The 16,640-nt window shown below is 47.0% G+C and overlaps 1 protein-coding gene across 1 annotated transcript in view; it reads left to right on the top strand.

Annotated features, from left to right (window-relative positions):
• Positions 1-10,485: 10,485 nt before the first annotated feature.
• Brf1 (BRF1, RNA polymerase III transcription initiation factor subunit) overlaps positions 10,486-16,640 on the top strand; it is a 52,043-nt gene continuing 45,888 nt past the window's right edge. The window contains exon 1 of the mRNA XM_013346251.2: positions 10,486-11,025. Coding sequence (XP_013201705.1) covers positions 10,842-11,025 — 184 coding nt within the window. The 5' untranslated portion in view covers positions 10,486-10,841. The remainder of the gene's footprint in view (positions 11,026-16,640) is intronic.

The raw sequence follows: 16,640 nt of genomic DNA, 5'->3' as shown, positions 1-16,640 counted from the left end.
ACATGGCGCCGGCGGCCGGGCGGGAGTCGGGCAGGCCCGCGGGCGGTGTCCGGACTGTGCCCATGCCCCGCCCCCTACCTCTTCGCGCTGCCTATTGGTCGGGAGGGCAGGGCTCTAGCGTCACACCCAATCACTGCCTACCGGAAGTGAGGCGCGCGCCTAAGGGCGTCTCTGGCGCCCAGCCGCGGGAGTGAGCGCGCGCGCCTGCGCAAAGGCTCTGCCCTCCCAGGGACCCAAGGCAATCGATGCGATGGCTACCGAAGAGGCCAGGTCAGCGAACCCTCAGGCTCCCTGCCGCGGGCCGTGGGCTCGAGCACGTGCCCATGTACCCTGGTGTCTTCTGTCCCTTACCATCCTGTGTGTCTCCGTGTAGGACCCCAAGGCCTCCGGGATCCTCTAATACTCCGTAGGCCCCACCCACTCTTATCCCTTGAGGAGTTTCAGCTACCATCTGTCCTCCCTTGCTGCCCCTTTACAGCAACCTCCTCCCATTCAGCTTCCTCCTACATTTAGCAGCGCTTATTTATTGACTTTTAAGTTTTTCTCAAGAACATCAGAACAAATATGTGGGACAGGGTGCTTTCTGCCTTGTTCACAGTGATGTGATAACTCGGGCCAATAGGAGCTGTGTGTAAAGGGGGGGCAATCAGACTACCCCCAGGGCAGGGGACACCAGCAGGCATGACTTTGGGAAGGCTGACTAGGGGCTCAGGGAGAGGCTCCGTCTCTCCCTCTTTTTTTTTTTTGGCTGTCTTTGGTCAAAGTCAACAAATTTAGGAAAAAGCTTTTCTGGCATGTCTGGTTTCTTTGTATCCACAGCTTTACACAATTGCCTTTCTCCTTCTGGGTCCCATGTCTTATTATCTACAAGTAATTTTATTGAAACAATTCTAACCCAAGCCAATTTGACCTGGCTGTCCCTCCTTGCCCTTCGGGTTTACCCCAGCAACCCCGCTTTCTGCTTTTCTTCCCTGGAAGGCCCTGTGGGGGTGGTCCTTCCCTTGCTGTGACACCCCAGTCCCTGCCGGCAACATTTGGTGCTCCTCTGCCAGAGGCAGCCTTCTGCTGTAACTCCTTCAGGACGGGAGCTGCAGACAGCTGCAACTGCTTAAAGCCAGAGTCCCACTTTGAAGAGAACAAGGGGACCTGTGTTTTTCTCATGTTCCCCACTCATTGGGGTGGTGAAACAAAGTCCAGAGGGTCTGTCAGTCTGTGGCCAGCTGAGATGAATATTGTCTGACATTGCAGCCCTACTGGGGCCAGTAGTGAGGCTTGTACCTAGGAAACCGCAGGCTGTGTTCACTGAGATTCAGCAGCCTTGGTGGACAGGCTGCCTTTGATTGGAAGCAAAGGACAAGCATCCACTGACCTCAGCAATTGGCATACATTGCTGGGCACAGACCAAGGGTGCATTTGAAGGCAGAAGAATGGGTTCCCTGATGAGTTGTGTCTGTGTGCACCAGGCAGGCATTGCAGCCAGGGTCAAGGGAGGAAATGAGGGTGACCAAGCTGTGCACACTGGGGCCTGGCACCGGTGGCCTTGGTTGAGCTGTGCCATCTTGTACTAGACACCATTGTAGGTTCTCAATGAATGTGACATATCTGCCCATTCTCATTTTAAAGGGGAGGAAAGTGAGATGCATGCAACTCTGTACTTTCTGAGGGGAAGCATCAAAGTGTGTGTGTGTGTGTGTGTGTATGTGTGTGTGTGTTGGCTGTCTGTTAAGGTCATGGGGACATGTTAGTGATGACCAGTGTATGTTTTCCCAATGAATAGATAGCAGTTAGAATCTGTTTCTCCAAACCTCTGCATTTGAAAGTAATGCTGTGTCCGTTTTGTAAACTGTAGGTCCCAAGATAAGTTCCTCTTCCTGTAAACTGGGGTTGATGTGATTCCCGCCCTTCCACATCTGGAGTGTTTTCCTACAATTTATCCTGAAAAAGGGGAACAGAATTCAGGATGAACTTCTGTGGACAACTGAGGTGGCTGGTCATAGGGAGAAAGCCCAAGGAGAGTGTCCTCCAGTGCCCTGTAGCCCTAAATGAGCACACATAACCCACTGTTAAGGCCAGACAACATATTGCATGCTCGCCAGCAAATCATTTGTCAACAGTGAAATAAATTTTTGAGTTCTTTAAAGGACCTTGGGTAGTGGCAGGAAGTAGAGGTTCCTACAGGCACACAGATTGTCACTGGGTTTCCCTCAGCCTGCACATTGAACCTCACAACCTCATAACTGGTGCCCTGGACCATGAATTCCTTGGGAACTACTGATCTGTTTAGTGTGGGTTAAAATGATGAAAACCTGGCATGAGGATGTGATACAGCGTGAGGAACTGCAGACACGGCATGGCCCATGCCCAAAGAAGTTCCTTCAGAGTCTAGGGACCTTGGGATGTGTCTAGGGCACAGGAACCACAGGAACCCTGACCATACTAGGCATGCACTAGACTCATGTCCATGGATTTAGTGAGCACTGGTGGGCACTGAGCCTTCTGCTGTCTTCTGGTCCACCCTCCTTTATACTGTTAACTTTGGGCTCCAGTGTTGTAGATTATTTTAAGATGTGTTCCATTTGTTTATGCTGTGGACATTTGTTTTAATGATGCAAAGATGTTTTACATTCTTTTCTGTTGCATCTGTTTAACTCTGTGAAGCAGTGGTACTTTGCCAGTTTAAAACACCTGATGGTCTAATAAAGAGCTGAATGTCTCTTGCAAGACAAGAGAGAGAAAATAGGAGGGGCTGGCAGGCAGAGAGAATAAATAGAAGGAAAAAAGGGAGAAGAAGGAGCAGGATAGAAAAGGAGGAGGGGGCCATTAGAGGCCAGCCACCCAGCTACATAGCACACTACAGAGAAAGAAGTAAAGAAAGGTATATAGAAACAGAGAAAGAGTTGGACAGTGGTGGCGCACGCCTTTAATCCCAGCACTCAGGAGGCAGAGGCAGGTGGATCTCTGTGAGTTTGAGGCCAGCCTGGTTTACAAGAGCTAGTTCCAGAACAGGCTCCAAAACTACAGAGAAACTCCATCTCAAAAAACGAAAAAAAAAGAAAAAGAAAAGAAATAGAGAAAGATAAAAGCCTGGATGCAAAAGGTAGACAGGGATAATTTAAGAAAAACTGACAAGAAACAAGTCAACCTAAGGCTGACCATTTAAAAGAAAGAAGACTCCATGTATGATTTATTTGGGAGCTGGGTGGTGGGTCTCCCCAAAAAGCCAAAAGAGCAAAAAGAGTAAGACAAACAACACTTCAGTCCATCAGGTGAGTTCCAAAGGCCTGGGGAGCTCGTGTTTCTGTGACAGCTTGGTTCATATTCTGCATCCCTGCATGGTTAAGTCCCTGTCAGCCTTGTTTGTCAGGGATAGGGCTACAAACTTGGCCAAGCTACTATCAAGGAGGCAGGAACAGAAACTTCACACACAGAAGACACCCTGGTCACGTGGAGTGTGGGTCATGGAGGCCTTTGGGGAAAGGAATGTTCTGTCTGGGAACCTTGGTAGCCTTCAGAAGCCAAGTGGGGTGTTAGGAGAGGCTGTGGGCAGGAAGGCTCGTGGCAGAGCACCAGACACTGGGTCATTCCGAGCCGAGCAATGTTGCAGACATGATCCGTAGGAGTGGAACAGAACTACAGATGTTATCGAGGAAACAGATTCTCCTGTAGTATTCCTAGTCTTATTAATAGAAGACTTCAAAAGGAGACTCAAATAATTTTATTAGCATTTAAAAGAAAACACGGTACGGGTTAGGTAAAAATCCTGACAGCCACCAGGAAAAGGTGAGAAAACATGCTTTCTAAGTTAGTCATGGAATAGAAATAGCTTACTCAAAAAGGAACAATGGAGGCTGAAGGACGGGCTCAGCTAGAAGAGCATTTGCTGTTCTTGCAGAGAACAGGAGTTCAGTTCCCAACATCCATGTCCAGCTCCATGGAGATCCAACAGAGTCTACTTGCCTCTGCACACCCACACAAAATAAAATTAATCTCAAAAGAAGAAAAAGAACGTCCAATGGAAATGAGCTAATGAGCAAAAACCTGGCCACTCACTGTATGGCCTTTTATAGCACACACCTCTTTTGCTTGTTGTATTTCCCGAATTTGTCTCCAACATACTTTATTCCTTACATGATGCCAGGTAAAGAAAGGTTCCTAGTCTTCCTCTGTGACTTCTTTCATGTTTTTGTTATTAGTGTTTGTTTTTGAGACAGGGTTTCTCTATGTAGCCTTGGCTGGTCTGAACTCTCTATGTAGAACGGGTTGACCTTGAACTAAGTCACAGAGATCTGTCTGCACCTGCCTCCTCAGTGCTGGGATTAAAGGCCTGTGCCTCCATGCCTAGCCAATCTGTTAATCTTGATGTAGCTATTTAGTCCCTATTCTCCTACCAAATAACATTTGGAACAAGAACTGTTTGTAGTTGGAGAAGTATACTTGGGAAACCACCAAAAAGTTCAAAGTTTACAGGCCCCTGCTGTAACTCCATTTTCTGATTTATCTTATGTCTTACCTAGTTAGGCAAGAGCCTGAGCTTTATACATCAATATGGCCTGTGGGTCTTCTATGTCGATGCCCTGCTAGGTGGTTGGCATGGAGCAGAACATAAACCACTAATGCTGACAGCAGTCAGAACTGCTACCGGGAGCTACCTCACAGGGCCACAGAGTTGGAAAGCTCAGAAATGCTCTCATTGCCAGGCAGTGGTGGTACACACCTTTAATCCCAGCACTCAGGAGGCAAAGACAAGCAGACCTCTGTGAGTTCAAGGCCAGCCTGGTCTACAAAAGCTAGTTCCAGAACAGACACCAAAGCTACAGAGAAACCCCATCTGGGAAAACCAAAACAGAAAAAAGAAATGCTCTCATCAACTCATTCAATAAGTTATTACCAAGTTGGTGTCAAGTCTTAGAGATGCAAGAATGGACTGCTTGCCCTGGAGGGGTGGACATCCTTTCTGAGCTAGGACACAGTCTGGATATGAAAAGGTTATGGTCTCAGATACTGTGCTGATGTGGGATTCCCCTCTGTATGCTGTGAATATGTTTTATTGTCATTGGCTAATAAGGAAGCTGCTTTCGGCCAATGGCTTAACAGAGTAAAACCAGGTGGGAAATTTAAACAGAGATGTAGAGAGAGTAGGTGGAGTCAAGGAGATGCCATGTAGCCTCTGAAGGAGACAAACGCCTGGAAATCTTACCGGTAAAGCACGAGCCTCTTGGTAATATACAAAATAATAGAAACTGGTTAATTTAAGATATAAACGCTAGCTAGGAATACGCTAGAGTCATTGACCAAGCAGTGTTGTAATTAATATAGTTTCTGTGTGATTATTTTGGGTCTGGGTGGTGGAAACCAGCCAGAAGCAGAAGAGTGGGAGGTCATGGATGAGTTTGGATTGAGGGCTGAGGACGGTGTGGAATTCCATAGGGAAGGGCAGTATTAGCTAGGCTCTAGAAGGTCTAGTGTCCCTGAAGATTTACCTCAGGCCTCCCTCTGCCATAGCAGCTCTAAAGCCACATTAGCCCAAAGTAGCTGCAGTCCAAGAGCACAAATGTTCCCAGCCTGGCCACCATTGGATGGCTGAAAGACCCAAGTCAGACAGCTCAAAAGGAAAAAGCCCACAGTGCCCCAGCAGGGGTAGCCCACAGTGCCCCAGCAAGGGTGGCGTGCGCCTCTAATCCCAGCACTCAGGAGGCAGAGTCAGGCAATAGAGGTCAGCCCAATCTACAGAGCAAGTTCCAGGACAGCAGAGCTACACAGAGAAACCCTGTCTCAGAAAAAAAGAAAAAGAGAAAGAAAGAAAAAAAGAAAGAAAGAAAGAAAGAAAGAAAGAAAGAAAGAAAGAGAAAAAAAACCCAGAAAAATAAAACGCCAGCAGAAGACAGTTATTTCACAGTATGGGACCGACAGGTTCTCCCTCCCAGTTTATAGCTGCTTGCTACTTCCTTCATTTTTTTCCTTTTCTTTCTTTTTTTTTTTTGGAAAGCCTGGTTGTGCATTCTGCTAGTTCTGCTTACCAGCTTATGTCTTTACAAACTGCATTTATGTCTGAGCTCTCTGCCAGACCCAAGGTCATCTTGAGCATGATGGTTCTAGTGTTTGTATATGGGCTTTTGGGAATTCCTGCATTTAGATCACATGATCTTTATGACGTGTTGCCTTCTTTTTTGTTGGTTTTGATTTTGGTTTTTCTTTTTAAAAAAATATTATGTATACAGTGTTCTGCCTGCATGTGTGCCTATACACCAGAAGAGGGCACCTGTTCTCATTACAGATAGTTGCAAGCCACCATGTGGTTGCTGAGAATTGAACTCAGGACCTCTGGAAGAGCAGGCAATGCTCTTAACCTCTGAGCCATCTCTCCAGCCCCTTTGATTTTGGTTTTTCAAATTTTTTTTTTTTTTTGGTATAGCACTGGCTATCCTGGAACTCTGTACACCAAGCTGGCCTTGAACTCATTGAGATCTGCCTGCCTCTGCCTCCCAAGTACTAGGATTAAAGGCATGGCCACCATGGCCTAGTGTGTCGCCTTGTTTTGTGGGAGTGTGTTGGTAAACAATAGATAAGTTTCTGAACACCACACATGAAGAAAGAGGCAAATGCAGTTTGCCCTAGGCATTGGAGGCCCACAGTGAAATGAAAGGAACGGTTCTTCAGGTGAGGCTCCTAATCGGTGGAAGCTGACAGTAAAGCTAACCATAACATTCCCACTTCCCTTCATCATGAACTGAGATGAGAGGTGTGAAACAGGCCAGCAGCAGTACTGCTGTCACTTGGAAGAAAAAGGCATATTCCGATGTGTCTGACAGAATGTCAGTAACTAAAACTTCAAGGTCTGAAAAAAGACATTGAACTAACCTACTGACTGAGCAGCGCATGGTTGTTGTATAGTGAGAACAACAAAAACAGATGAAAATAGAAAGTTTGATCCTACTTGGCAAAAAAGTGCAAAAACTGTCATGTATACATGACAATATCAATACATGATTATGCATGTCAAATACATCTTTCAAAAATATTGGTGCACAGTAATTTTTTTTTTTTTTTTTTTTTGAGGCAGGGTTTCTCTGTAGCTTTGGTGCCTGTCCCAGAACTAGCTCTTGTAGACCAGGCTGGCCTCGAACTCCCAGAGATCCGCCTGCCTCTGCCTCCCGAGTGCTGGGATTAAAGGCATGCACCACCACCGCCCGGCTGGTGCACAGTAATTTAAGCTACAATAAAAAAAATAGCCAGGCGGTGGTGGCTCCCAGCACTCAGGAGGCAGAAGCAGGTGGATCTCTGTGAGTTCGAGGTCAGCCTGGTCTACAAGAGCTAGTTCCAGGACACAGGACAGGTTCCAAAGCCACAGAAAAACCCTGTCTCAAAAAAAAAAAAATCCCATAAATTGCTGAGCACTATGAGATTACCTCTGTGTGCTGGGAATTCAGTCGATTCCTATGTTTTCCTTTCTGCTTATCTGTCTTTCATGGGTTTTTTTTCTACAGTAAATATATTGAGAAGGGAAATAAAAATGTTCTGTGTCAAACCAGTTGTGGATTTTGGTGGTGCACACCTTTAATCCCATCACTGCAGAGGCAGCAGAGGTCAGATCCCTGTGATTTCGAGACCAGCCTGTCTATATAGAAAGCTCCAAGCTAACCAGGATTACATCATCAGACCCTATCTCAGAAAAATAAAAATATGTTTGGTGTTAGATAAATCAAGACAGACTGTGGCTGACTGACCCAGGCGCCAGGCGCCTTTTGGCTAGAGTTGCATGAGTTCTGGAAAAATAAGTAAAGGGCAACCTCAGCACTTCCCCCTTTACAAGCTAAGGACCATCTTTTATAGGGATAGATATTTATTTGGTAGGTAATATCCTTATAGCCATGGGAAACCATACAAGTCCATAGGCCAATGTTAAAAAAAAAGGGTTAAAATATTCACAAAGACTAAAATAGGTTTTTGTTTTCTTTGTAAAGGGAGATGCACATTTTGATTGCCTGCTTGATACAGGTGAATGCTGACTAAAGGCTATCCTGCTGGATCTCAATTCACTGAGAGGCAGGCACCCCTTTCTGGCCTATTTCTGCTCAGGAGTGTGGGCTCCCTCACCTTGCACCTAAGGATGGAGTCTAGAGCTGCCCTCTTCTGGTTGGCAGCAGTCTTGGGAGTCTGCCTGGGCACGTGTTGTGTGGTATTGCAGAGGGAGAGCTGGTGGGAAGGAATGTCTGTTAATGGGGAAATGTCAGGTTGGCTATGACATTTACCCACCCTGGGCATGAGGTGTCCAGCAAAGGGGAGTGCTCAGTGTTGCTCTACAAGGACAGTCATGAATTGTGAAAAATCAGGGATTAAAGCTCATGAGCAGTGTGTCTAAGAGGAATCATCTTATTTCATGTCTTTTTTTTTTCTTTTGGTTTTTTTGAGACAGGGTTTCTGTTTAGTCCTGGCTGTCCTGGAACTCACTCTGTAGACCAGGCTGGCCTCGAACTCACAGAGATCTACCTGCCTCTGCCTCCAGCAAGCTCAGATTAAAGATGTGAAATAACACCATGCCTGTCAACCTACTGACCACAGTTAACCTAGGCTTATGACTCAGGGTCGGGGGGAATTGGAGGGTCCTTTGAGTCTAAATTTTAATGCTCCTCAGTGTTTCTTGCAATAGATACACTGATGCTATAATCAAGTACATAGATGAAATATGGGAAAATACCAAGGTCCTACTACCATACAGAGAACAGTCAATGACATTAACAAAAGACGTAATACTACTGACAACACACAGTATTGAATCCCTGTCACCAGAATAGGTGGAAGTATAGCTTCTTTTCTGCAGGGTGATTTTATTTTTCTAAGGTTTTATAGTTAACAATGATCCTGGCAATCTGAAAGCAACAATTTTTAACAGGGTCTCAAGTACCTTAGGTCTCAAACTCTGTATGTAACTGAGGCTGACATTAAACCCATGATCCTCCAGCCCCACCTTCTCAATGACTGGGATTGCAGTTCTGAGCCAGTATTTTTACTTAACACTTTTACATTGATCACTGGGATTTAACAGGAATTGGGGACTTTCAGATTTCCACAGGCCAGACGGAGTAGGTTGTATCCCGGAGCAAGCAGAGATGTGGGGGTAACTCTGGAGTAAAAGCATCCAGGCCATTTTTAGGAGGGTGCCTCGCGTGGGTCTTCTGGAATACTGCATTTTTCCCCTTGGCTGTCCTGGACCTTCTGAAGCCTTCAGTGTCAAGCTGATTAAGAATCCCTCTGCTGGTTGGGATCCCTTGGGGGTGATTATGTAGCACTCCAGACCCTTCAAACTCTTCGTTTGCCATTTTGACTTTAAAATTTATTATTGTGTGTATGGTGTTTGAGAGGGTACACACGTGTGGGGGGGTCAAAGAACAACTTTGCGAAATCAGTTATCTCCGTCCATCTTTACCTGAGTTCCTGGGATGGAACTCATACAGTCAGACAGACTTGTTTCCAAGCGCCTTTTCTTGCTTAGACAACCCTTTCTTTGCGGTTTCAAGGAGATTCTCTTTCAAGTTCTTTAAAAAATCCTGTTGAAGCTGGGCCATGGTGGCAAGTACCATGACAGCCTGGGCCGTTACACAGAGAAACCCTGTTTTGAAAAATAAAACAAACAAACAAAAAAAATCCTGTTGCTATTTCATTTGGGATTATACTGGTTTTGCAAGCTGGTAAGAAGTTTGCGTGTTTGCATGCTTTCTCTTAACCCAGAAAGGGCGCTTTCTAATTTAATCTGAGTCCTGTGATGTTCGGCAGCCTAACTTTGGAGTTTCCTGACTGTGGCAGAAGATTTTGGCAAGTTTGGCACAAGATTTGCTAAACTCCCAAGGACTGCTGGATATGGCCGAGATAGTGAGCCGCACCTGCAGATCCGGAGGGCTGTGCATAAATTCCACTCTGGCAAAGCTCACCACCCTACCCAAAGCTGTCGTTGTCAGGAACAGGGAGTGCTAGAGATAACTTAGCGCTGAGGGGACCAAGCGCCCACCTTACCAGGGTGCAGCGGAGTCAGAGAGAACACTCCCTGGGACCTCTCATAACTCGGCCCCGCCTGCAGTTCTTGGTCTAGCCTTAGGGCGTGCTTACGCCCCAGGCTCCTCCCACGACGTCGATCCTCCCGGCCCCTCCCACAGTCCATTGTCCCTACCAAAGCAGCCCCACCACGACCCTGGGCCAGGCCTTGGAAGCTCTCAAGCACCGCCCACAAGCCCTTCCCACTACTTTGTTTCCAGAATCCCTCTTTTCAGACGGTTCGCTCCCCTTAGGCCCCGCCCACGGCCCTCTTGACCGCGGCCCCGCCTTCAAGCTCCTCCCATATTTCTTGGGGCTCTTCCCAGGCCCCGCCCACAGTGCTATCCGGGCCCCGTTACGCTAAGCCCCGCCCCTGCTACAGGCTCCTCCCACAGTTCTGACTCTTCTCAGGCTCCTCCCACGGCCCTTGTCTGGTCCTGGGCGGCGCTAACTGATTCCGTCCCGCCCTCCTCGCTGAACCGCAAGTCCCTTCTGCCGGCTGGTGGTCCGCCAGGCCTGTAAGGGCTCCCGACTTGGACGTTCCCTCCAGGCGGACCGTGAGGTTGGCGGTTCGGTCCCACTGTCCCGACGCGTTCTTAGTTCCTTTCTTGGTCTCGCGGCTCAGCCGTTGGAGGCGGCGAGGCTGAGACGCGCGTGGCGAATCTGCCACGACGAATCGGCGGCCGTGGCGCCGGCGACCTCGCGAGAGTGCGGCTCAGACGGAGGCGGTGCGACGGGGGCTTACGGTCTAAGGGCCGCGGGCGGAGAGCGGGCAGCGGAGCGGCGGGGGCCCGGGAGTGCCCCGCGGCTCCACCATGACGGGCCGCGTATGCCGCGGGTGCGGCGGCACGGATATCGAGTTTGACGCGGCGCGCGGCGATGCAGTGTGCACGGGCTGCGGCTCGGTGCTCGAGGACAACATCATCGTGTCCGAGGTGCAGTTCGTGGAGAACAGTGGCGGCGGCTCGTCGGCGGTCGGCCAGTTCGTGTCGCTGGACGGTAGGTCCTGCCGCGCGGGGAAACGGGAGCGGGCAGGGCTGACTGTGCGAAATGAGTGAGAAGTCGAGGCAAGCGGAGAAACTGAAGCAGATCGTCCTGCCAAGAGCAGTCAGGCAGGGAAACTGAGGCAGGATCCAGCCAGGAACTTGCAGGCAATCTCCCGCTGTATCCTGTACAGCGTGAGTTCCTTTGACCTCCCGGTCCAAGCGTCGCGGTCTGGTTCAACCGAGGCCGTCAGGCAGGGTCCCGGAATCTGGTAGGCTCTGTTTTCAGGCTCGCATCTGAGGCACGTTCCGTTTTCCCGGTTGGCCACTCTGACAGGTGTGCATTGCCCTAATGTTTAGAAGAAGATATGCCCAACCTCAATTCTTTGCCTAGTCCTTATTATTGTAGGGTTGTTTCCTAACCGTTGAGTGAGGAGAGTCTGTGGTGAATTTTACTTGTAAGTCCTTTGTATATATGATTCACCGAGCAGAAGTTACTCATCTTGACCAAAGGTTTTACATTTTGAAACACTCCAATTGGTCGTTTTCTTTGATTGTTCTTTTGCCATGAATCTAAACTTTGAGTCACTACATTTGTATTCTAAAAGTTATTGTTTACATTGTAATGTAGTTTTGTTTTTATTTTCTGTATACTGGGGATCTAATCCAGGGCCACTGGCATACTAAGCACTCCCCAATCGTATGCCAGTGGAAGCCTGGGCCACATTTTGAGTTGTGCCTTGTGGAAAATGATTATGTTCCTTTCTTGCTTGAATGTGGAGGTCATTTTCCACACAATTTGCTGAAAGTTTTTTTTTTCTTTACATGGAATTACCATTGTACCTTCAACAGAGCACTGTATGCAGTCATGTGGGTCTGATTCTGGGTTCTGTTTTGCATCCATCCTTACATTTTGTTTACATTTTAATGTCTTGAGATCAGATATTGTGAGCCATCCAGCTTTTGTCTTCCTTTTAGAATAGTAGATTTGTAGTCACTTTCCCTTCTGTTGTAGAGTAATTGTGTGTGTGTGTGTGTGTGTGTGTGTGTGTATGGTTCAGGGACTAGAACCCAGTTTTGCTCATGTTAATCAAGTTCAATGTGCTCTGCCATTGAACTTAATCAGTAGTGCAGGCAGGCATTGAGCTTGCAGTTCTCCTGCTTCAGCCTCCTAAATAGTTGGAATTATGAGCCTGTACTACCAGACCTCACTTCTTTTTGTGTTTTGAGACAAGGTAGACTATGTAGACTGACTGGCCCAGACTTTCAGTATTCTCTCTGCCTCAGCCTCCCAAGTGCTGGGATTACAAGCGTGCACCATCAGTTCCCGTATGGCTGATCGTGTGTGTGTTTGTGTGTGTGTGTGTGTCTGTGTGTGTGAACATATATGTATGTACAGGCATGCATGCATGTGTGGGTGCTTGAGTGAGGAGACCCAAAGTTGGCATCAGGTACCTTCCTTGATAAGTGTACACTTTATTAAGGCAAGGTCTTTTGCTGAACTGGTTACTGTAGCCAGTTTGCCCTAGGATTCATTCCCTCTCAGCCTCCCAAGTCTAGGTGATAGGTGGCTGCCATACCAGACCAACTTCTATGTGAGTTCTGGGGTCTGCATTTTAGTCCTGCTTGCACAACAAGCAGTTAATCCACTGAGCAATCTCCCCAACTCCTGTGGAAGATTCTTGAGTCTGCTGTGAGTTCCAGAAGTAAGTTCACTTGGGGTATTATCCTTTGGACATGCTTGTGGATTTTAGTCTCTGTTTACTTGGGATATTGGTCTGTAGTTTAATGCCTTGGGTGTCCAAGTAATACACTCCTGAAACAAGTGAGCAATGTCCTGTTCCTTTCTGGAAGGAACTGTGTCCAATGGACTCTGCTTTTCTTTTCTTTCCTAGTTTCACTGTGTAACTTAGGCCAGCCTCAAACTCATGATGTTCCTGCTTCTCAGCCTTCTACATAGCCAAGATTACAGGTGTGTGCCTACCACTTCTTGGTCCTGTCATTCTTAAATATATTATGTATACTTCTCCAGTGTAGTCAGTTGGAGTTGGGGTTTTCTCTTCGGCTTCTGTCGTAGCAGTTGTTGTAGTTTTGTTTCAGATAGTTTCTGACTTGTTTTGGAATTCAGATTTGAGGAATGGGTCCATCTGATTTTGGAATTCGTGTGTGTGTGTTAAGCAAGTGGTCTACCACTGAGCTTTATCCCCAGCCCATAAGCCCATCTCCCAGATGCCTGTAAGATGTCTCTTTTCCTTGGATGTTAGTGTTGTGTCTGTGTTTCCCTTTGTCTTTCTTGCTGGTTTATCAGTTTTGTTGTTTTTTCCAAAAAGCGTTGACTTGGTTTTGAACTTTCCCTTCTGCCTTTCCCTGTGGTATATTTCACCTGCTACACAGATTCTTATTCTTTGTAGGTGACTTTCTAAGGGTGTCTTCAGGACTGCTGTGACAGTGGTTCTACTGCATTGTTTACACTCCTAAATAGCTGCCAAAATGTTAATGCCTATTGGAGTGTTAACAACAGTAATAACAGATCACTGTGGGAACAGATGTCTAGGGCTCTCCATGGGAAGGCATTTTCCTAGGTGCACCCATGGCTTGTTAACAATGTGTTATGCTAACTGTGCCCTCATAACATTAGGAAAAATAGTGTGGAGCCAGGGTAGAGTGAGGTCTTACCATGCATCCTGAAGATCATGCTCCAAAGTCTTAAGTGAAACTCAGTTGGGCTCTTAGGTGGCATCTCCAGGGAGAAGCACTCCAGCAACAAGCTGTGGATGCCCTGAGGAATGCACTGTGGGGTCATAATTTTTTTTTTTCCAAGACAGGGTTTCTCTGTAGCTTTGGAGCCTGTCTTGGAACTAGCTCTTGTAGACCAGGCTGGCCTCAAACTCACAGAGATCTGCCTGCCTCTGCCTCTCGACTGCTGGGATTAAAGATGTGCACCACCACCACCGGCTGGGGTCATGAATTCTTAACCTTAGTAGAAGGTGCAAGTTATACAAGAGGGAGGTGTCAGCTGCTTTGAACAGCCATCTTTCACATGACTACCTGTATACCCCACTCCCAAAATCAGCATGATAACACAGGCAGGAATCAGACTTGTCCCATTTCATGCCCTCATAGGTCCCCGGTGCTCCTTGCTCATCTTGGTCTTCCTTTAGCTTTAGTGTAAAGCTGTTTCTTCATTGGTGGCTGTCTTGTAGGTTCTAAAACATCTGTCTCTTTCCTAGATATCTTTGCCTACAGTAAGCTAAGCTGCACACTTCACAGTTTACTCTAGAATATGTGCTTAATACACTAAAGTGAGTGATGAGGGTCCTGCAACAGGAGGTTCCTGGTTATGGAAACTTACCACCCTATACTCGTGATTAGATTTCAGAGACTTTTTCAAGAAGCCTGTGCCAAGGGAAGTACTGGGCATCATGACTGCAGGTTCAGATCCCAAATACAAGGCAGTGGGTAGCTGGAGAAGTTGGAATTTGAGCCATACCATGAGAGTCTGGGCTTACCTTTAATGAGTAAGGATGATAGGGCAAAGCAGGGTTTCCCATAATACACACTTCCCAGCATGTACCATATCCTCTGAGGCCCCTTTGTAGTGAATGGTGACCCTTGTTCTTCTTCTCCTTCCCAACATTTGGGACTATTCTCAGAATGCTCGTTGCAGAGAGAGCTCCTGCACCAAGCCACCTGTGGCTCTTGCCTCCTCAGGGTTCATCCTCTCCTGTCCTGGGAGCAGCGAACCTTGTTAGTAGGCTGAATGTACTCCCCAAGGTTCCAATAATCAGACTTGCTTATGCTGTTTGGGGTAGAACCCAGGGCCTCATGTGCTGAGCAGGTACTCCCAGCCCCTAATCAGAACTTAAGATTTTTATTACATTTATTTATGTGTATATGTGCTTGCCACTCTGCGTGTGTGTGTAGAATTCAAAGACTGACTTATGGAAGTTGGTTCTCTCCACCATCTAGGTTCTTAGCTATCTTAATTTGGACAGCAAGTTAAGTTAAGTTAAGGTAAGCTGCTGAGCCGTCTTACCTGCAGAGAACCTTTTCTTAGTTTTGTTTTGTTTTTCAAGACAGGGTTTTTCTGTGTAGCTTTCCTGGAAATTGCTCTATGGATCAGGATGACAGATCTATTGATCTGCCTGCCTCTGCCTCCTGAGTGCTGGGATTATAGGAGTGGTGGCTTTTTTTTAAGGGGGGGGGTCTTGCTCTGTAGCCCAGGCTGGCCTCAAAGTTTCTATCTAGCCTTATATATCAAATCAGCACAGTTGTAAAGACTTTCTATTCTGGAAACCTAGGTCTAATCCAGCATATGAGGGTGGCATTGTCTGTTCCAAAGTACCTCCAGTCTGTTTATACCCATGTTGTCTTGGGTTCAACCCTCTCTGTTCTTTGCCAAGTCAGAGGCTCTTCTGCAAGAGACCTGTGATTGTATATTTCTTCTTCATTGTCCACGAGGGGGCAGACTCTGCCAAGCCCATCTATGCTGTACTTTCAGCCTGTATTTTTTGTTATAGAAACTTGTGGAAAGTACCAAATGTCCGCTGGGCATAGTAGTGCACATCTATAGTCTGAGTGCTTGGGAGGCTAGGTTCTAGATCAGCCTTTGCTCTATAGTGAAACTTTGTCTGGAAGAAAGGAAAGAAAAGCAAAACACCCAATGTTTTTAGAAGTAGAGCACATCTGAAATTTGAAGATCTAGGCAAATTTGTAGTTGGAAGTTCCATCAAGAGGTCATATTTGGCCTTTCTTCTTTCATACTTGAGGAAGCCTGAGTCAGCCAGCACCTTAACCTAATGTGACATTTGCTGAGTAAGTGCTTTTCATACCACGTTTCCTCTTGCTGCACACATGTGGAGGGGTGGCAGGAACAAGAATCAGAAGGTGACTCCTAGAGCCACTAAAAGTAGAACAGCCCAGGCAGAAGTGTGGGGGTCCCAGTGTGGGAGGTGGACTGTGCCTGTGGAAGTGGCAGTGATTAGTGACTTTGCAGTGTGCTCTGTGGAGCTGGAGTGAAGAAGTGCAATGATTGCAGTAAGTGGAATTCATCTCAAGTGGAATGGGGATGGGGGAATAAAGGGAATGAGGTAAGGTCTTGCTGTGTATCTCACATTGGCCTGCAGCTCCTGATCCATGTACTTTTTTTTTGGGGGGGGGTTTCGAGACAGGGTTTCTCTGTAGCTTTGGAGCCTGTCCTGAAACTAGCTCTTGCAGACCAGGCTGGCCTCAAACTCGCAGAGATCCACCTGCCTCTGTCTCCCGAGTGCTGGGATTAAAGGTATGCACCACCACTGAGCCACTATTCTTTTTTTTAAACAGATTTGTTTATTTATTTATTTATTTATTATGTATACAACATTCTGCCTCCATGTATGCCTGCACGCCAGAGGGGGGCGCCAGATCTCATTACAGATAGTTGTGAGCCACTATGTGGTTGCTGGGAATTGAACTCAGGACCTCTGGAAGAGCAGCCAGTGCTTTTAACCACTGAGCCATCTCTCCAGCCCCACTATTCTTTTTAAATGTAATTTAAGTTTTGGTTTTTAGGATCTTATTTTTATTATTCTAAATTATGTGTGCATTTGTGTGTGGGTATGTACACATTAGTGCAGGTGCCCACAGTGGCCA

This window comes from Microtus ochrogaster, chromosome 1 (assembly GCF_000317375.1).
Source record: "Microtus ochrogaster isolate Prairie Vole_2 chromosome 1, MicOch1.0, whole genome shotgun sequence".
NCBI classification, from domain to species: domain Eukaryota; kingdom Metazoa; phylum Chordata; class Mammalia; order Rodentia; family Cricetidae; genus Microtus; species Microtus ochrogaster.
This window is presented reverse-complemented; position numbering and strand designations above follow the sequence as displayed.